This window comes from Thermobia domestica, chromosome 9, assembly GCF_964235325.1.
Source record: "Thermobia domestica chromosome 9, izTheDome1.hap1.1, whole genome shotgun sequence".
Taxonomy (NCBI): Eukaryota; Metazoa; Arthropoda; class Insecta; order Zygentoma; family Lepismatidae; genus Thermobia; species Thermobia domestica.
In genome coordinates this window covers 152,168,951-152,191,459 of record NC_137462.1, presented here as the reverse complement: position 1 = coordinate 152,191,459, position 22,509 = coordinate 152,168,951, and the positions used below count along the sequence as shown (strand labels likewise).

Sequence of the window (22,509 nt, the reverse complement as noted above, 5' to 3'; positions counted from 1 at the left end):
TTTGATAACTGAGAAAAGAAGAATTCTAATTTTGATATCTTGTCCAATAAAATTTTGCTCCTTGATTCGGCAGAGATGGCAGCGCCTTAAAGTTCCGCATTGGTAGGTGATAATTGTTTGATACCAGGTGTTACTTCGTTAAATCTTTCATAGAGTTCATGAACTTCGTCATCACTAGCGCTCAGAAAACTCACTTCACATTTGGAAGAGTTAAGAAACAATCCAATAGATGAAGCTTCTAAACGAATTTTATTAAAAGCGCGCAGTACTACGTCGATATTTCTAGCTATGGTACCGTCGTCTAAGTACCAGATATGTAAATCTGTATTAATATCCTTAAGAATGTGATGGATGGTTAGGACGAACAGTGCTGGTCCAAGTGGGTCGCCTTGTTGTACTACACTTTGTGAGTGAATTATGTTATCACTTATAAAAAGATTACTTGGTTCGGAGTAGCATTGGTAAATATAAGGATAGTAAGTTGGAAAGTTAATTTTAACAGATTGTAACATTGAGTCGCGGTTAAGTTCATTAAAGGCGTTACGGAAGTCAAGTTTTAAAAATGCTTTCACTTCAGTATGGGGAGATGAGTAGTACATTCTGGCAGCGTGTACAGCTGATTCTGCTCCGAATTGTATACAGACCCCTAGTTGGTGTGGTGATAATATATTAATTAATGAATTTCGTATCCGGAAGCAGATAAGTTTTGCTGATAAGCGTCTCCAAATATTGCCAACAGCTATCGGACGAATTCCACCGCTTTTCTTTTTCAGTGCTATAAGTGAGGCTCCAAACAAAATAGGTCGTAAAATGGTAGGCACTTTCCTAGATATAATTAAGTGGATAAATTCACAGATTGATGTCATTCAGCGTTCCTTTGAAACGAAGTCTTGATTTAGAAGTAGATCTTTTAAGATTGAAGGATGGAGATTATACATTCCGCCTGCCGAACCAGAGGGGAAGGATTTTATCGCTTTAAATAACCCGACGGAAGAGACTTTAGTTATTGTAGTTGAGTCCTCAGGTGGTTCGGGATTGATGACTGAGTGAGCGTGGGCTGGATGTTTTTCTTTAAGAGCATGTAGTACTGACGTATCTGGTGTAGCCACAGTGTCATCGGATATCAGTAGTCTGATAGCGCCACGTATATCACCATCTGCTAATTTTTGTTCGATGTTCTTGGTGTTGAGTGAACTGGATTTTTTGTGGTTTGCGAGGTTCTTCGGTCCCTCGATGCTACTTTGTTAATACTTCACGATGATGTTCCCTCCAGTTTTTGACTCTTAGCTTCACCCAAATGGTGAGATTGCTTACTTTCTCAGAAAGTGGTGGGATGCAAAGTACTGCGTAAGGGAAAATTAGAAGATCGATCCAAGAGTCAACACTATTAGTGTTGTTGATAATATAAATTATATCACACAGACAATCAGCTACTGATGAACGAGCACCGCGAGGGACACGACGAAGAACCGGAACATTAGCATTCAAGTGTGACATAAGATCATTAATTTTGGGAAAAAAATCAGAAGAGTTGTTGTCATTGAAGTCTAAGGATAATAAATCCGAAATATAGTCAGTAGGCTGTTTAAGTTTGAGGTTACTGGCCTTACTCCTGCGTATAATGTTATGACATTAGTCCGAGTGAATGGATAAGCCTCTTTGGCTACGAAAATGTTTATTACAATGAACACATTGCACATCATTTGAAATGCTTAATGTATCCATATTATGGTTATTAGCTGATGTTTCAGAATTGTGGATAACATTATTGATCCCAATAGATTCAAAATCGACGCTGTTATCATAATTGACGGTAGACGCAATCGATGTGTCAACAAAATTTTTGATCATTGTTTCTTCATTGTTGGATTATTTAAACTTAGGCTTGAAAGATAATGTTATTGTTGAAGAATTCGATTTTTTTTTTTTTTTTTTTTTAACTGGTGCAAAAATGATGAAACACCTTTAAATGGTGAAGAAGACAAGACAAGACAAGACATGCAGTTTAACGAATAATAACTGACACACATTTTGCACTATGCAACAAAACACAAAAACAGCCCAAAATGAAAATCCACTGTGTTCCCTCAATCACCCACACAGGGCAAAGCACTGCACAAAGAAGACAACTCCAATTACACAAAAATGCAATGAACGACAAAAGGCAGATGATACCAAACACCAGACTCACTCCAGGGCCGATCAGTGCCTGCAAATCATGAAATGTCCTCGGAGTCACCGGGGCATGTAGAATGTTAAATCCAAACACTCTCCTCAGCAATAAACCACACTTTCCCATTCAAAATTAAGTAAATTCACGGAGCGGCTCAAAAGCACGCCCATACCGTTTGACAAAAACAATAACAATGGTTTACATGTGCAATGCAAAAAAACAATATGAGCTAGTCTGCACTTTTGTACAACGAATATTCTCATTCAGAGGTTGGTCAGAATTCTATAACCATTCGCCAACTACAATTAGCTAACCTTAACTTCCTTTAAAAAAAAGCTCTTTATTATGTTATGACTGCCCTGTATCGGAAAGGACTGACATACGTACCATTCCCAGAATGGACTTATTTCTGAAAGTATTTTAAGCCCAACGAACTTCACACCTTCTGATACCGTACAGTCTAATGTACAGGATTCTACATGCTATGCATCGCTATCGCACTTTGCGATTACAGTATACTCAACGATCATTCAAATTCGTTTCCATACAAGTGGATCGACATTCTGTAAAAACTGAGTTTCAAGGGTCATTTTAAATTTTGTAAGTGTCACATGTACAGTCCGCAGCAAAACACCTGCAACATGAGCATGCAAGTTTATTGTGAAACTACGCCTAACAGCCTAGGGAATCAACATAACGTCTAAGCGGCACGAATCACGCCAGGAGAAACCTCGGCGTCCTCTCCTGCACACTTATTTTGGAGCAAAAGACTTCGTCGTTTCACAATAAACTTACATGCTCATGTTGCAGGTTTTTTGCTGTGGACTGTACAACAATGAAATGTAAAAGAAATACGCACACTAGCATAATACAAAATGAATCTTTTTCCTGCTTAACCTTATTTTCTTTCTTGTTCTTCGTACTTCTTTCTTTCTTGAGTTGAAGCTAAAATATTAGTATCTATACAAAGGAAGGGAGGGGGGATTCCGTATTGCATTTTCTATTCTATTTCGAAACAATACGTTTTCTATACGATATTCATATAAAACATGCTTATTTATTCATGGTTCACACTGAAATTCTGATATTGATTTCCCTGGATTTTCATGATTAACTTTCCCTGACCCGCAACACTGCGAAAACTATCATTTATGGTTAAGTTTAGAAAATAAAATTAATTTCCTTAATTGGCCTCTACCATTCCCATAGCCGTCAACACTTTCCTTTATATTTTTAAAATACAGCATAAGCTTACTTTTTACTGTAAATACTTATTATGAGTCAAACTTTCTGTATTTGGAATACAAGAAAACATTAGTATTAAACTATAATTATACATTAATGATCTCTTTAATATCCCGTCATCCTGAATACACTCATAAATAAGTAAACACATAACGTAATTTGAGTTCTCTTTGATTATTTACAACCAATAAATCTAATCTTTTTCTTTCTTTCTTTCTTCTGCAGAATTTGAACTTTTGATTCAATTTGTTGTTGTTCTCTCAAAACTTGTTTAACACGTTTCGGTCTTCTTCAAACTATTTTATATCTAAAAATACTTTTATTTTTTCTCTCTTCTTTACATTTTCTGTTGAATTTCGGCATATTTTGAAGCATTTTAATTTCCCTAACTTTCAAGGTCAGTGACAGCCCTGTTATTCCAACATGAATGACGCAACCACAATTTCTGTACATCGAATGAAGAGTATACGTGGAAGATTTGTAACCTCTATAGTATATGCTGAAATATTTTAGTTAGTGTCTGATGAAGACAACGTTACGTTGTTGAAACTGTTACACTGGAATTTAGTTTTTAATAAACAAGTGTATATACTCTGGTCAGAAGTGTTTATTATTTCTGAAATATTTTGCTGTTGAAGATACAAACTGAACGTATCGCTCCTTGTTCCTGGCTACTTTTTTCCGTCTCCTGTCAAAACCATTGATTTACCGATGTTTGAGGTCGGTTGGTGTATACTTTGTCTTACACTAAACCTAAAGGAAGTAGTAGGGTAATCCTAGTGGCCACAGATTCTTGGAAATTACCCTCTCCTCAAAGCAATACACGAAAATGAAATGAAATCTTTAAGTTTTACGTCCCACGGTTATGCCGGTTAGGCTAAAGGAGACGGTAATTATGAGAAATGAATGAAATGGTGGAATGAAGAAAGCGAAAGGAAACAGGAGAACCCCGAGAAAATCCAAGAGCACGGTGTTTGTCCACCACAAAATCCACACGGCGCGAGCTGGAATCGAACCAGGGACCCCAAGCACCGGAGGTGAACGCTCTACCACTGAACCACCGCGCCCCCTCAAAGCAATATAAGAATCTCTTCTCCTACCTTCTTTGAAGTATAGTATGTGGCGCCCTCTCGTTAAAAATTCTCCTGATGAAACTCTTATATCAGTTGTCTAAAAAAGTATTGAGCCTTTGGAGGTCAAAACTGAGAAGACATTTACTGCTCTTCGAAACTAAGATTATAAACCACATATGCATCACTTGATTTGATGAGCTTCTGTGATTTCTGCTCAAAAACGGCGCATGTGGTTTTTACCTCTTTTGAAACTAACTTAACACTTTAGGAAGTTCTGCTGAGACCGAAACAAATGATTGTGTGACGGTACCAGGTCCAGGATATACAGTAGATGAATTAAAACTTCCCAGTCAAATTCCCTCCATTTCTGACGGATCGTTAAAAGATATATGTGGTCTGGTGTTGTCTGTGTAGTATACGACAGCCTTTCTGTAAACTAATTCCGGTCATTTCTTTTGAACTGCTAGGTACACTCGCGCTAACTGTCGATTATACAGGTCCAAGTCTACCGTTCTGCTCGGCGGCAGTAGCTTGTGATGCACAATGCCCTTCCAATCCCACCAAACCCACAGCATAACATTCTTGAGCTCACTACCAGCACAATGGTGCTTCTTCTGGTTTCGTTCACCATCTTTTTCGCATATTGTTGTCATTGGCTATACATTTTTCATCACTTGTGATCAATAGCTCCAGAAATTACTCAATTTTGTTGTTTCAGTAGAGATTCGCAGATAAATGTTTTTGGGTTAGATCATGTGGTACCCAAACATCGAGCTTCTTTTTCCATCCAACTTTCTTCGAATAGTTTATCACTCTTTGATGATGGATGTTTAAGTCATTGGCGAAGTCATGGGGATTACTGCTTCCATACTGGTCTTGCTCGACTTTTGCCAGAATATCACCCATTTTGGCTGTGGTTGGTCGTCTACTGGGAGGAACATTTTGGACATCAAAATTTCAAGAAGGAAAGCGAATGAAACACCTTTCGGCTGTTGCTTTTGATATTGTACCTTGCCTATAAACAGTACACATTTCTTCACGGACCTACGCATTTATCGAAATAAAATTATAAAATGTAGAAGTTTTGCAGAAAATTTACCTATCTTCAAAGAGCAATATCTTACGTCTGATTATACTTTTCCAACACATTTTGCACATTTACTACCTTAAATTGTCAGCTATTAAATGAAGTTAAGCTTCACTCGCTGCCACTCAGATGTACTAAAATCTGGGACACTAACGCCATCTCGTGTGCAAAAGGCTCTTTACATTTTAGACTACCGGATATTACCCAAGTGTTCAACAAACTACACGAAAATTTGTCAGTATTTGGCAGCGTTTACAGTCCCTTCGAATATTGTTGAACCCACTATCCTTTGTACAGATATTGCCCAACAAACTTCGACTATCAAAGGATGCAGGTTGTTCCTGAATGGGGTGTAGACTTTCGGCGACTCATATGTATATGCTCTGTGAATTGACATAGTCACATATCGTCAGATAGAAAAGTGACACAACTCTAAAATGACTCCTACTGATACATGATGTTGAAAATGGTATTAAGTATACGAGAATTTTGTGCATACATCCTCCACCAGCCCCACACCCTACCGAAAGCAATTGTTTCATTTGTCTGCCATGTTAACCTGCAGTAATGTCAATCTTCAACATGCTCTCCTGAAAAGGTGATGATTTTGAGTTGCATCACTTATCTATAAAAGATACGGTATGTTAATTTAATGAATAGCCAGTTACGCTTAATTTTTATTTCATATACCTTAATATATTGAACGTTACTACTATTATTACAGACACATTAATTAGACTTACTGACAAAATGAATCAAGCACCTAGAAGGACTAGTGGGAATGAAATAAAATTTCACAGATTCCAAGACCTACAACTTTATTGCAATGATTACAATATCAGATCAATTAGACAATGGGTTTGGTTGTACGAGCGTAATGTGTGTTGCATATCAGTAAATTGTTGCACCCCCTCGGACACAGATATATGCGTTAATTCGGCTTGGAAGCGTGTCGTAGGGGTCGTCTTATCGTTGCCTGAGGCAAGTCAGTCCGTAGATGCTGTAACTGCGAATCGAGATCAATAGATTGGCAGTGGCATGAAGTTCGCGTTCTAGCTGGTTCCAAACGTGTTTAATTGAAGAGAAATCAGATGAAACTGTTGGCCAGGGAAGACCCTCAGCATGACATAGACAATTCACAGACACACATGCTATGTGTAGTTGAGCGTTGTCTTGTTGGAAGATTGTATCAGTGTGCTCTCACAGAAGCATAACACAAGCGGACTTAGAATCTCACCTACGTACTGTTGTGCCATAAAGGATCCTGAATTACTACGAGAGGTGCAGAAAGTCATATGCGATGGCTTCCCATGAAAGGAGTAACGCTGGAGTGCCGTTCCACAATATTGGCTAGATGTGACCTCTTACCTCGGCGCCGCCACACACGCACACATAATCGTCTGTCGTAATGCAGAATCGAGACTTATTACTAAACACGATCATGATGATTCATACTGTCCGAGTGTGACCACTCCACACGCTGTCATTTATGCACTGGTGATATTGGCAACTTACGCGCACGATGATGCACCTGTAATCCAGCTGATACCAGTCGTCGAGACACGGTGCAGGATGACAGGGTGTTGTGGACAGTCCAATATTTGTGTCAAAATGGCAGGCGCAGATGTCACAAGATTAGGTAATCCTTCACGTACAATGTGGCCATCTTCCCGTGTTGTGGTCTATCGTGGTCTACTGGAACCTCACGTCATGCGTTGATGCCTTCACGTATCCACTGGGCCCAACATCAGGCCACAGTGACATCGGAATGTCCCAAATGTCTAGCAATCGCACGAAAGGTACAGCCGGCCTCGTGCAACCCACAATGCCTTTCGAACTCCATCAAATGCTGGTAATGCTGTCTAATTCGGCAACGTGCCATATATATCCTCTTTATTTTAGTTGAATTCGAGTTAACAATTAGAATTACGAGGGTTGTTTTTAAGTAAGGTCCAATTGTCAATAGAAAAAACTAGTAAAGATAGTGCCACATATTATATTTTTGGTTATTTTCTCTCTACACATTAAACTATTTTTCTTTATACTTATCATGTTTGTTTAAATGTTTATCATAGAGTTCGACAATTTTTGTATGCCTACGCCGTAGAAATCACCCGCCTGTGATCGAACCCTGCTGATCGGCAAGAAACTACTTCAGGCAGGGAAACAAGTAATAGCTCGGCGCAAAGCCTGGGCTGTACGGTGGTTGCTCCAGTAGCTCCCATCCAAAAGATCTGATTAACTCTTGAGTTTGAACAGCAAAATGGGGGCGTGTATAGTTATGTAGTAGAAGTTTGCAGAGGTTCGGGAAATAAATCAACAGAACTTTTCGGGCTCGGGTCATACACTTCTCATTATTATGTTTTAATTATTGTATACGTAGTAAGTATCGTGATCGAAAGCTATGTTTTAATCATTGAAATTATAGTTTACTTCGAGAATATAAAAACGAGACTATTTTAATGTCATGATTTGAAGGATTGCGTAAGTCACTAAACCAGGAGCAGGTGTACACTCGTCACGCTGTCGACAAACTTACCCAAGACCTCAACGTGTCTCTTTCTTTCTATCTCTCAAGTTAAAGCACAACGCAACGCAAGCATACCAATACACATATTACGTCGTTCGGGACTATTGCTAAAAATATAATTCCGTTCGGCTTGTAACTATCGGGACTTTCCAATGAAGTGCATTTGCTGTTAGGGACATTGACTAGGGATATTATTTCCGCTCGATATGTAAGTAGAGATATTTTCACGATTATGTACGTTCGCAGTTGGGAGCTGTTATCTGTCGATAGTGACGTCATAATAAACTGAAAGATTGTGTGCTAGTCAGTAATTTCCTCTTGCTTGTTCGTTGTTCAGCTTTCTTGTGCTCACGTTGTAGGTTTTGGCTCCCGAAAATGAATTTAAAAAAAAAAATAATAATAAAGTAAAGAAAGTGGAATATGTTTCAGTGGAAAATACGTGTAAAAAAAAAAAAAAAGTGACATTTGGAAAAAGTGGCGAGAGATTAAAAACAGCGATAGCGATGAGAATATAGGTGCTGTGCAGTGCATTAAATGCAATTCAGTCTTCAGCTATTCTGCTTCCAAAACTGATAGTTCTCATTTAAACAGGCATGTTTGTAACGTAATTTCGGGAAAAGTAAATCATCTGCATCACGGCTTCTACAAAATGTCAAAGACGATGTTACAAGCATGCGTCTCTCTCTGTTACCAAGATATTCGTCCTTTTGACGTAGTGCCAAATGAAGGATTTATAGAGTATCCCCAACATTGGTTAAAATAGGTTCCAAACATAGGAATGGAAACATAAAAGATTTACTCTCCCATTCTACCACAGTGTTTCACAACACTGAGAAACAGGCTGAAATCCTTCGATACTCATTGGCTCATACGGTCCAAATAATGATTGATAGGCGGGAATGTGCTGCCATTACCGGTATATGTAGTGATGATTTTAAATACATTTCCTACATAACTCTTTTAGTTCATTTGTTACTGAGAAGTGGACGTTGTATAGTAACGTGCTCTTCACGGCAGAATTTACTCCTGACCGGAAAACAGGAATAAACAATAAAAACATAATTAAACCGGAAAGCAGATTTAGTGAGACAAACAAGGCAGCCTTTCTCTCTCTCTCTCTTTCTTTCTTTTTTTTTTTTCTTTTTTAATTATTATAACGGACCAAGGAAGTAACACTCTCAGTGCCCTTCAGGCTTATACTACATTAAACTGTTCTTTCCATCTACTTAACACAATACAGAGGAATTTGTTCCAAATACTCGCAGAAGTTTACTTATCGTATATAGACACACTGACAACAGAGATAAAGAACGTAGTGCGGTACATGAAACACACTGATCTGCACAAGATTTGAAAACAACCCTACATCAAGAAAGTGAAACTCAATGGTACAGTAGAACTGATGTAAATCTTTTGATGCCAACTACAATGTCATTGAAAATATTCTTATCGAACGCCATAAAGAAGGAAAAGTGGCACATGTTCAACGAGATATCCTGAGAATGCCTAGTTTCTCGAACTATTCAAAGACACTTTTCTACAATTAAAAGCAAATAAATATCCCCACAGTGCCGCTTATGCTGCCTTTGTAATTCAATTTAATACACCACCTTTAAGACCAAAATCTCTCAGATCTAGAGGATCCGTTGCAGTTAAAACAATAAATTGCACTAGATTTACTTCTAGAGAAATTTGTTTTGCACAAATTTCACAAGATCCCTTGCTTCTTACAGCCTAATTTTCGTCAGTTAAGAATACTTGAAAACGCAAAGAGGAGACAGGACTCGAAATGTGTTCTTTAATACGGAATCTAAAGAACGAAGAGACAGAATCTTCATGTATAGAACATTTTGTGCAAAATAGTTCTTTGGACAGTTCTCATTCTCAAGTAGCCAAAAAAGGGGAAAATATTGGATTTCACGAGTATCAAAGACGAAAACATTGCTATGCAAAGTGCAAATAAGGGCAATGTTGTTGAAAAATACTTAAATCAAAGTTATGGATTAGTTCACATATCACAAACAGGAACTATCGTATTTATCGCGACTTGCCAGGCAATTCTTACGTACACCAGCTGCAAGCGCAAGCAGTGAAAGGAATTTTAGTGCAGCTGAACAACCAGCCTCAGTTCCCGAATTTTTTTTTCTTTTCTGTTCTCCGTTCTTCTCTTCTTACAGTCCCTCAAAAATCATTAGAAAGAAAATCCTAAAAGTAAGTTGTTGTTAAAAATACTTCTAATGTTTACTTATAACTATGTTTTTCCGAACACCAACAATATTGGCGACTTGGTATTTGAAGAAACATAGTCACCGGGTCATCACATACATAATGTCGTATTTTTGTACCGTGAGGAGAAAAACGATAACTTACCTGGAACACTACAGTTAGTCATGAAAAATATAGGGTTCCACAACACACTGTCACCTGTCAACCAGTTGTCGAATCCCCTGCTGAAAGAAGTCACCGTTCTTGGAGGCAAAGAACTGAGCCATTGTTCATCGCTCATCTTGCAGTGTTTTCCCGAAAAGGTAGTTTTGCAGGCAACCAGTGCTGTTGATGCCAACTCTTGTTAAAACCCCGGGTGGGGGATTTTTTCCCAGCGCATTCCTTGATCTTAGCCCCAAGATTCTTTTTGCCGTGTGTGGGCGTGCCTTATCATCATGGATGAGCACCCCTTCAGATGAACCAGAGCAGGATGTTTCTCAACAATGCAGTCCGTAAGCGTTCAACCTACTGATAGTAGACATCTGCATTGATTGTCTGGTCACGTGGCTCCCCCGAATATGCCACCAAACACTTAACATTAGTTTGCAGGTATAGAAGCTCTGCTCAGACACAATTCCTGTGGCGCCATCCTTAGGTACCTATTGACGTTTGGGAGTAATGTTATCGTAGAGAAACCATTTTTCATATCCTATTACTGAACAGGGAACTAGAGATGTCCACATCGTGGGAGACCAGGGTTCGATTCTCAGCGGGAGTTCATGTGGTTCGGATTACACGTTAATCAGTATGTCCCGTGCATATAGACTCGCTACTGAAAGGGACATTAAACTCAAAATCAACTCAACTAGAGATGTACTCTTACTGTTGCTTTTGTTGAGGCACAGGATAACCATTTACCGAGTCTCAACACGTACCCAAGGTGCTGCACATAACGATGAACGGTCGAATAGATGTAATGGAGTTTTCTAGTTAGTTCAACATTTTGCATTGGATTCGTCTACTGTTTCTCGCAGGACATCGTTGTCCAGCTGCACAAGACTCCCTTCTCGTGGCTTATCGGTGAGACTGGTGTTCCCAGATCGAAACCTCTGTTACTTCCGCATATTTAAAATATCCTGGCCATATATAGCATTGATGTATTGTGCCCCTGTTCTGGCTGAGTGTTCCTGGGTGTGGTCCTTCAACACTGACATAATCAAATACAATCTGCAATTCCAATACGTCAAGGACTGTTCTACTTCCGCACACTGCTTTACAATGAAGTACTCTATATGACAGATATGGCATGTACCGTCTTCTTCACTATGATCTCTTGAATCGCCGGACCGATCTCGATCAACAACGTAGATGCGGTTCTGGCCTGGAAGTGTTTTTAGCTATTTACTTTGACGGTACACCTTAGGGGAGGGGTTGGAGGGGGACATAAAAAAAATAAATAAAACTTAATAACTCTTGAACCACCAGACCGATCTGGATCAAATTTTCAATGTAGATGAGGTTCAAGACTGGGATGATTTTTATCGTTTCACTTTGACAGAGCGACGTAGGAAAGGGGAAGGACGGGGATATATCCAAAAATCAATAAATATAAAAATAAAAGTAACTATATTCGTGAATTAATTACTTTTGAACCAACCGATCGATCTCAATCAAATTCTCAACATATATGAAGTTCAAACCTGGGAAGAATTTTTATTATTTCATTTTGACAGTAGATCTTAGGGGAGGGGGAGGGGAAATATATAAAAATAAATAAAACTATTAAACCACCCGACCGATCTCGATCTAATTTTCAACATAGATAAGGTTCGGGCCTGGGATGTTTTCTTCATTTCAGTTTTACAATGCAACGAAAGGAAGGGGTATGGGGGAGACATATGTCAAAAAAGTAAAAATAAAAGTGTCTGTCTTTGTTACTTCATCACTTTTAACCTTATGACGCCAACCTTTCAAGGATTACGTTAATGCCAGCCTGGGGTCCATGCGGACCCCACACACTAACGTTGTTAGTAGGCACTTTTTATCAGGTTTTATTTTTATTATATTATTAAATACAGATCTTAGTTTTATTTACTATAATATAGTAAAAATAAACACTATATATATATACTTACTAGAAGAATATACTAAACACAAACCATTTTCTATTCTTCTGTTTAGAAATCCTTGGTTTCCTCTCCCCCCCCCCCCACACACACACTTAATTATCTATCTATATCTATCTATCTATATTTATCTATCAGATCTGGAAATCTCCTATAAGGAGCGCTTTAGTAATAGTAAAAAGTGACTGACTAAAGAAACATATTACTATTTTTTTCTTAATTTAACCCAGCGAAGCGGGTAATTGATGCTAGTGCTTAATAAAACCCAAATATGCTAAGATATGTGAGTGACTTTATTTTTTTTATTAATATTATTTTATCGTACATCTATGAAGCAAGTACACACTTAGGTTTTCATTTAACTTGACTAAAAGGTTTTTTTTTCTTTCTTCATAAAAACACTTAAAGCTATACTGGACTTCTCGCCCACACTCTTTAAAATACTAGAGCCACTATTCATATTGTAATGACTTTGGTAGAATCAATACTGGACCGGAATTTTTCCCTTCACCAATTTTATTATACACCCTCCATTCCAAAAGAAACCGAACGTTTTAAAAAAAAACAAAAAAGCAATGTACATTTTGGAACAAATCATTTTGATTAATCAATGTATTCCCCTTCTACATCGATACACATATTTGCACGCTCCAACAAGTTGTCAAACGACTTCTCCATGTCCTTTATTGGAATGGTCTTTAGGACGGCGATCGTCGCCTTCTCAATGGTATCAATCGATGCGTGCCACTTTCCTTTCATCGCCAAATGCAGTTTCGGGAACAGATAGAAATCGCACGGAGCGAGATCTGGTGAATAGGGCGGATGATGCAACCGAATAATGTGATTTTTGACCAAAAATTCAGTTACAAGTCGCGAACGATGTGATGGTGCATTATCGTCCAAAAGAGTCCAACTGCCGATTTCGCGATATTCGGGCCAAATACGACGAATTCTTGCCAGCAAACGCTTCATGACGCCCAAGTAAAACTCTCCAGTGACTGTCTGGCCGGGCTGAACAAATTCTTTGTGGATAATTCCTTTTGAATCGTAAAAAGAAATCAGCATCACATTAACTTTTGACTTCACCAAGCGACTTTTTTTGGGTGTTCCTTCATCCGGCGCTCTCCATTCAGCACTTTGCCGCTTTGTTTCGGGCTCATATTCAAAACACCACGTCTCGTCACCAGTTACAATCGATTTCAAGAAGTTTTGATCCTGCCGAGCACTTTTAACTATGTCTTTGCAATGCGCAATTCGATCAACTTTTTGGTCTTCGGTGAGTTTGTGTGGTACAAACCGCGAATTAACCTTCTTAAGGCCCAAAACTTCGGTCAAAATGCGGTATGCGGTTGTTTGAGGAATGCCTAATTCCATTTCAATAACTTTCACCGACGATTTTTTGTTATGTTTGATGAATTCACGCACTTTTTCGATGTTTTCTTCCGATAATCCGGTTCTGGGACGGCCTGATCTTTCGTCATCATCCAGCGTCTCTCTACCCGATTTGAATCGCCTGAACCACTCGTAAACTTGCGTACGGGATAGACACTCATCACCATATACATTTTGTAGCATTTGGTGCGTTTCACTAAAAGTTTTACCCAGTTTAACACAAAACTCAATTGCAGCTCGTTGTTTGAAACTCATTTTCCGACCGATGTACACAACACACTGACAGTTGAAACGCAATAACTTTGTTGCCGTGCATCCAAATGTCATGACATTTATACCAGTTGTCAATGAGGGACTACGCCATCTACCGGTAAAATATTACAACAGATGGCACTAGTGGTACTATTTGTTTTCAAAAGTTCGGTTTCTTTTGGAATGGAGGGTGTAAAATTGAGTCTTTTGTGTTTACAAAAAGTTCTAACAATAAAGTGTCTCTTTAATAACGTAAGTATACAAGTTATAGCGTTCTGCACGGGTAACTCCTTAGCTTCATAGCAGCCTCCGGGATTTTCAAAGATTTGGTTCTAGGTAACCTCCGCTCATAGCAGCCCTCACGAGGTATGGTACTTAAGGTGATCCCCTTAGCTTCATAGTAGCCTCCAGGGTTTAGTTGTGGTTAGGATGACCCCTTAGCTTCATAGCAGCCTCCAGGGTTTAGGATGGGTTACGATCAGTTGGTCGACTGATGCTGGGTCCCTCGGTGGTCGGGCTTTTATATGTTCTCTTCGGTTCCATCCGTGAGGTCCGTCTTCTTTCGGCGTTCCTCGGTGTCTTTCATGTCGGCTTCTCTTCTGTTACGCTGTTTACAACCAATAGCACGTGTTAAGTTGACATGTGCTTTCGTCGTGATGTGGGGATCCTTACAATATTTTAAGCCTAACGACGAGAAAACAGTAATTTGTCATTGAAAATTGATTTATTGTTTTTTGAAATATTCTCCTTTATGATCAATATACTTTTGCATTCGTTCGAACCATTTGTCAAAGCATTTTTTTCTATCTTCTTGAAACACCTTCATAATATGGTTTTTGAACGCATCAACAGCTTCTTCTGCCGACGAAAATCGTTGTCCACGCAATTTATTCTTGACATTCGGGAACAAGAAGAAGTCACTGGGTGCCAACTCAAGACTGTACGGCGGATAACCCATCAATTCGATTTTTTTGAGTGTTCAAATAGTCGGTTGTTAGACGAGATATGAGAGAGCTCGCATTGTCTTGGTGAAGAATGATCCGACGGCGCTTGTTTGTTTTCCGTATTTGACCGAAGACCTCCGGCAAACGAATTGTTGTGTACCATTCAGAGTTGACCATTCTACGTTCCTCTAAAGGCACAGTTGCCAGTTTTCCCGAAAAAAAGCAGACAATCATTTGTTTCGATGTGCTTCGAGCGTGATCAACTTTTGTTGGATTTGGTACATCTTGAAACACCCATACAGTTGACTCCTGTTTACGTTCCGGCTCATATCCATACGTATATCCATGATTCGTCACTTGTTACAATCTTATATACGTCTTTTGAAGCATCGCCGTTGTATTTATTGAGCAATCGACGCGAGCTTCTTTTTGAGCTTTGTCAAATTATGTGCGATCCAACGAGAACAAACCTTTCTCACAGCTAAATGATCATGTAATATTTTATATATGCTGGCGGAACTAATGCCTAGGGTTGCCTCAGCTCACAGTATGTCACATTACGATCTTCCAGTATTAGGTTTTGCACAGCATCAATGTTTTCTTGAGTAATAACTGATTTTGGACGACCTTTGCGAATTTCGTCAGTAAGCGAATGGCGGCCACGAGTAAAATAGTTATACCAGCGTTTCACAGTGGCAAAGGATGGGGCTTCATCGCCAAATGTGGAAGTAAGTTAATCGATGCACTTTTGTCTTGATAATCCACATCGAAAATCGTAATAAATCATCGTACGAAAATTTTCACGAGATAATTCCATGTTTCTGTTGTCACGCAATCTTCAAGTCAACGTAAACAATACAAATAAAGCTATTGACAAAATATTTGAAGTACGTTATGGTCAACAATGTCAAACTTTCTATGCATACAAAAAATGGTGCCTAACTACAATCAGTGTTCCCAAGGTTTAAAATATAAATAGTGGCCCTCGTATGTAAAACTGTTGTACGATAAACAACTCTGACATTGATGTAAACTCGTACTCGGAGTTAACGACAAAGAATATTTCCTCGAGCGGAACTGAATGTTATAGATAAATTATGTGACTGAATGAAATCGCATATAGTATCATACTCACTTCTTTTTATGTTAGCACAGTCAGTTACATCGAGATAGCTAAGACTACTGCAGAACGATAGTAACATCAGAATATCATTACATGAAATATTCTTGCATTTTCTGACACTGAATACACGTAACTTACTCCAATAATTCTTACTAATTAATTCTTGTATTAATTCTGGTGGTACATCACTCGAATTTAAATAAAGTTCTACAAGGTATCGTGATGCAAAAATACATTTCCATATGTACGATGGAATATTAGTACCCCTTACTACACACACTATTTTCATATTATGGCACAGAGTAGGTATATAATTTATTTCTTTAGGCAGTTCGTATGAATTCTTAAGTAAGTATAAGTCACTGAGATTAGGACACAGTTGTATTATCACATCTAAACTTAAATTGAAGAAATTACTTATCTGCAAGCACCTTATACTATCACCATGAACGCGAAGAAAAGAATACATATCTGAATTGAAAGACATATATGTGTCTTTTCGAACAATAAATTCAATAACACTTCTTGCTGTACTTAACTGACGAAATATTTGCTCCGGAGTTAACTGACCTAGAATTAACTTAAATCTTTCGGCAAAAGGACACAATACCATTGCAAGCGTCATCGCACTAGCAGCATTCTGCGTATTTCTTAATCCCGTATTACAAAATGAAAAATCTACATCTAAGTTCTTTAACTGGTACGTCAGTAATTGATTTGGGTCACAATCTTTATGTAATATGTATAAAGCTGCAACAAGCGCATCATGACGAAGAATTTGTATTTGTGGACAAGTCTCTAAGATTATCATAATGGCGTTCACGTCCACGTTATTCGATGACTCTGAAAAATATAGCTCATTAAGTTTACGCTCTTTGCTCATGCTAGATAAATATGAAGATGGGACGTTTAATGAACAAATATGAGAACTGATGTCTACTGAATTCATTTCCAAATTCCATAAACAGCATTTTCTACCAAGCATGTTTTTAAGAAATAAAGACAAGCTTAAACTGTTACACAAGTATACATACTTCGCAGTTTCTCTTAGAACTTCTGCAATCGAAGTAAGCGGTACAAATGAACAATTATGGAAATAAACTTCGACAAACTCTAAATTTTTGCATCTCTTAAACAAACATTTAAATTCAGCTAAAGTTTTCCACAAAAACCTTAATGGAATAAGTGCTCTCTTGATCCTGGATGTCAAGAATACATCCCATTTTATTTCTCCACGGAATAATCGCAACAGAATTGCTGCTTCCATCAAATCCTCTACTAAATCCCCAGGTAGCGCATCAAGAACATGAATGTCTACTTTTTCACTTTTTGACACAATCAATAAGAAACGGACGGAAGTATTTACAGATAAACGATATAAAGACAAAGGTTGCACTCGAAGTGCCATTTCTACAAGTTGAATACCTTTACCTAACTACATGAGATAGTCAAAATGAATGAAGAATTACACGAAGAAGTGAAATCTTGATTTTAAGTTTTTCGGATTTAAAGTTACAACGCATGTCAGTCAATCTGAACTTCTGATGTGATTCGTTTTCTGATTCACTTCTACCTCTAATAAACAACAGTTCATTAAAGAGGTAAGGAGGCCTGAATATAATACTTCCAGCTGCTTCAATGGTATGCGAAAAGTCAAGACAATTCCAATTCCTTCATGTATCTACAATGAGAAACAGATTCGTAATCAATTTCATGAAGATCAGCAATTTAATTTGTCATTAAATAATTATTCATTACCTAAATTTCTAACTTCACCTTTACTGAAGTGCATTAAACCTTTCAGCAGCTAAGACATAATGGATATTCTTCTAAATGAATATTTTACAACTAATCAATCTAAACAATAACATGATTTATACAATATAACACATACCAAGAGAGTGCCAATAATTCTAATTCTAGTTCTCTAAATAGTTCATAGTTCGAACAAAATATCAGAAAATTTTCTAAATTGAGGATCATAGATAATTGGTGTGTTTGCGAATTAGTACCTAGGTATAGTGGACTGTCTATTTCTCTTTCTTGAAGGTAAGTGGAACATTACTATGTATATATTCAAGAAGGCCCTATATTAGGCTCTAATCTTGAAGTTGGACCACTGCGTCTAGAGTCATTAACGATAAACTAATGTCAAAATTGACGGTAATAATTTCCTTGTGCACTTCAACTTATCATTACATTGCTCTTCTGTAGGTCTACGCGTACAGTTTCGTCTTAGTGTTGTGTATATGTAATAATTTAAGTATGTCTCTTCGAACAAAATGACAAAGCCGAAAGATTTCGCAATTAGGAACAGTTCATTCGTTTTGGCAATATCGACATCTTCAAGAGCAATGGATGGTTTCCTAGAACTCGCTTCATCGGTCGCTCGTGTGTCTATGTCTTTGAATTGCTTCCACTACTACTAAAGATAATGCAGCACAGCTAGTCGTTTCACTATTATATGCTCGCCGTTGCATTTCTAAAATGTTATTTTATTGTTATAACCCTGAATTGAAATACATATTGTCACAGCTTCACATTCACCCGTTATGATGATAGTTCTGAAATGCATCCAGTACTGCATAGCCAAACCACGACAGTACAACAGCAGGATCAGACACGTCAATGTTTGTTCTTCTCAAATGTATACATATTTTTATAGTGCCACACTTATCTCCAAGAACATAAAACATAGGCAGTCTTGTAATTTTCCCATCATTTCTCGTATTTCGAGGACCCAGATCCTTTAAGCTTAATGTCTTCACGTTAATGTTACGACAGATGTTGATTAGTTCTTAAAATTATTGCTCCAACATGGAATGGAATCTCGCATTACAATCGGAAAGTCACTTTGAATAATAATTATAAAAATATATACCATTTCAGCTATACGTAATTATTTTATATTTTATACTATTCTTAAAGAAAGAAATAAGTGGCTTTTTAATACATAAATAAGGGAATCCTTAACTCATTAAGCAAATGCTCCAAAAAACGTAAGAACGTTCTTCTCTGTTCAAACAAAGAATTACATGCATACTTAGAAAGGACTACATAAATCATATACTACATGAATTACCATTTTACTTCTACGTGGTTTTGGCTTACAAGATAATGGAGATGTGAAATATAAATGAGTGGTATTACTGGTAATCGTGTCAACAAATCGTGCATATCCAAAATCAACACCTATGCAATAGAAACGATTGTTTTATAATCAAACAAGCTTAATCTAATTCTTCCAGATTACATGTCTACAGAATTGAAACAGGAACTAAAACCAGTAACATTATTTATATGGGGGAAAATAATCTGAACTATGATTATAAATATACCACGACTGATTGTTTTAAAAAATCAATTTGTTTTGCTTCTTATTTAAATCGGATTTCTCACTTGACATTTCAAGAATTCTTCATAACTCTTCCACTTTCTAGAGAAAAAAGGAAAGGAAAAAAGAAACAAGAAATAGCAGGAGGAAAACAGGATGCGTGAACTCTACTTAGCATTATGTAAATGTCATAATGACATTATCTTAAACGATATAATGAATTAATTAAATATCCTGTGGTCATGAATGTTGTAATTTTGTACAAGCAGAACAGTAACAAAAAGACGTCTGCAACATACTCATAAACACACAGACAACATATCGAAAAGTAGTCAAAAAAATATGGCAGCTGATTAATTGTGAGTTATGTTATCGTTGTTAGGTTAATGTCGTTACTAAGATAATGTTCACATGTTTGTGTTGGTTGTTGAAAACCTGAATATACATACTGCTAAAATTAAAAGCGTGAAATTAGAGTTGACTGTACAGAAGTTACTTTTAAAAGATCAATAAAAATAACTGTAAAATAAACTGTATATTCTTTCGTGATTGTACAAAGCTATCAACAAACTAGAAGTAGTTTAAGATTCATTACCCGAAGTTTAAATTGTATAAAGTGATAGATCTACCTAAGAACTTGAATAGTTAGTTCGGAGTTAAGTAAAAATGGAGTTCTACAATATCTGAGCTTGTACATCTTTTACCATATTTTAAAGGAAATGGATTATCATGAGCATGAATTAAGAAATACATAGTCAGGTGAATCGAATGTCAATAGATAAGTTTACAACGCAGTGCTAGCAACTGAAACCAGTTTAACGCCAAACATTTCTGAAATTTATATCCAAAGTATTCTCGAGACATTGTAAAATAGTTTAAGCAGTTAAGTAAATGGCCTTAATGGTAGAATCGAGCAATTAGAAGAGTGATTGGAGAGAAAGGTTAATCAGTCCAGTCCTACATAAGAACAACCGTAAGAAAAGTCACTATACTACAGGAGTAATTGGATGAAATAGTTAATTAGTTTAATAACCAGGAAGGAATTATATTTCTGGACTTTCCGCATTTATGGCCATTTATGACGTCCTTTTGCGATCGCACCATCCTCAGAAGTAGGGAAGAAAGGAAGCGAGCTGGGAGCTTTATGTTAGGTAACATTCTACCACTTGCCAGGTGTGAATGAAGAAAACTTAGGTATACTGACTCAAAATGGCTTTCACAACTTTCCGACCGAGTGTCCCCACCGATAATCGAACCCGCGACCGCTCTAGTTCAATACCAAGCTACAGAAACATGTTAATATAAAATTGGATAATGTGGAAATATGAAACAAACTTTCCAAGAGGGCATGCATCCTTTAAGAAACGTAGTCAAAGAACTGTAACACCCTGTGAACGATCCCTGAAACTAACCCGCGATATGCAAACACTTAAAAATAATTTTTAAAAAATTAGTGACGTATGATCATGATTAGGCATAGTGATTAAATGGATGCTATTTCTCCTATATAAATCATGAAAAAAAATGTAAATGTTCATGTTTATATCGTGGATTTTGAATTTACTTCTTCCTTTGAGTTTATAAGTTGGTGTCTTTAGAAGATAAAATAAAACAATAACTATCACTAGTTTATAATTTAGATTCTTAAATGGATATTCTAAGGATCGTGGTGGCTCAGTGGTGTGTGAGATCCCTGGTTCGTTCCCAGCTCTCGCTGAGTGAACTATGTAGTGGTCAAACACCGTGTGCGCGGGTTTCTTCAGGTTCTACCGTTTCCTCCCGCTTTCTGTAGTCCACCATTATCACATCACCACAGCCTCTCTTAGTCTCGGTAAATCATAGTGGAACTAAAAATATGTATATTCTAAATTTGAGTTGCATAAATAGAAATTACATGCGTTAAAATTTTACAAGCAACACAGATACCGATAGAACTGTAAAGTGGAGTTTGTTTTCGATATGATCAAAATTATCTTACAGACTTCAGAAAGTTGCTAAAAAGTATGGTTTCAAAAGTTGCTCTTAAATATTCTATAATTTAGGAAAGAATTTGACCGGATACAAAAATGACTATGTAGAAAACCAAAGTTCTGTAGCAATTTAGCAACATGTCAATGCTTATAAACTTACATTGAAATAACAAAAGAGAAATTAGTAACTAGCATTAAGGAACACGTAAAGTGGATTCAAAAGATTGCGATCTTAAGGTATCAGGCCTATCTACATATTTATCCACATCAAAGCAAACATTTAAAAAGTTGAAGAATTTATAATTTTTCTTTTTATCATAATAATTTAAATTAAATAACATCACAGATCTTGGATGTAGTAACGAATCCTAGCTGGGATTATCTCATTTTGAAGAATTATCTCATTTTGTAGTTACTTAAATTCAATGTTTACTCTCGTTTCCATGCGTTATCTTATGCTCGGCATAATGTAACATGGCCCGGTACTTTTGGACACTTAGTATATATAAAGAAATTCTATCTTTAATGAAAAATGTAAGAAAACATGTTTATTTCTCGTATTATGAAAAAGTAGGTCGCAAATTTTGCGTAATTTTATTTAAGTAAATAGTTTCAATAGGCATTACAGGAAAATATATGGTTAGTAATTATATTTTGTAAGTTTTACGTATTTAACCAAAAATATGACATTATTTTAGAAAATAAGTGTATATTTTAGCGTTTTATAGGATTTTCAGTTTATTTCTATGGATATTTTGGTATAGGGAATCTTCAAAAGAAAACTAAAATTTTTATTTCGTAATTTTTCTTCAAAATTCTAAATTTAGAAAGTCAACCATAATTTCTTCTTGATGCATCTCTTTGTTTCGGTGTAAATTATCCGTGATTGGATCATCCGCAACCACAGCTGTGGTTGAAATTTTCGGCTTTCTTTGATCTCAGCAGAAAAAAGCCTATCATCCTATAGTTACGTCACAATAATCCTCCAATTAGGGATCTTCTTCCCATTGTTCTTTGTCTTACATCAGAAGTAGCCATAGGAGATAGACGTGAAG

The 22,509-nt window shown here is 37.0% G+C and overlaps 1 protein-coding gene across 5 annotated transcripts in view; it reads right to left on the bottom strand.

Annotated features, from left to right (window-relative positions):
- The window catches only part of LOC145695108 (uncharacterized), a 78,482-nt gene that overhangs the window by 21,920 nt on the left and 34,053 nt on the right, over positions 1 to 22,509 (bottom strand). For 2 of the 5 annotated variants that reach the window (XM_081772009.1, XM_081772010.1), the window contains exon 2: positions 16,163 to 17,831. The exons of 1 other annotated variant lie outside the window; for it this stretch is intronic. In XM_081772009.1, coding sequence (XP_081628135.1) covers positions 16,163 to 17,558 — 1,396 coding nt within the window. In that variant the 5' untranslated portion in view covers positions 17,559 to 17,831. The remainder of the gene's footprint in view (positions 1 to 16,162; positions 17,832 to 22,509) is intronic. 2 more of the 5 variants (XM_081772012.1, XM_081772014.1) reach the window with 2 other exon arrangements.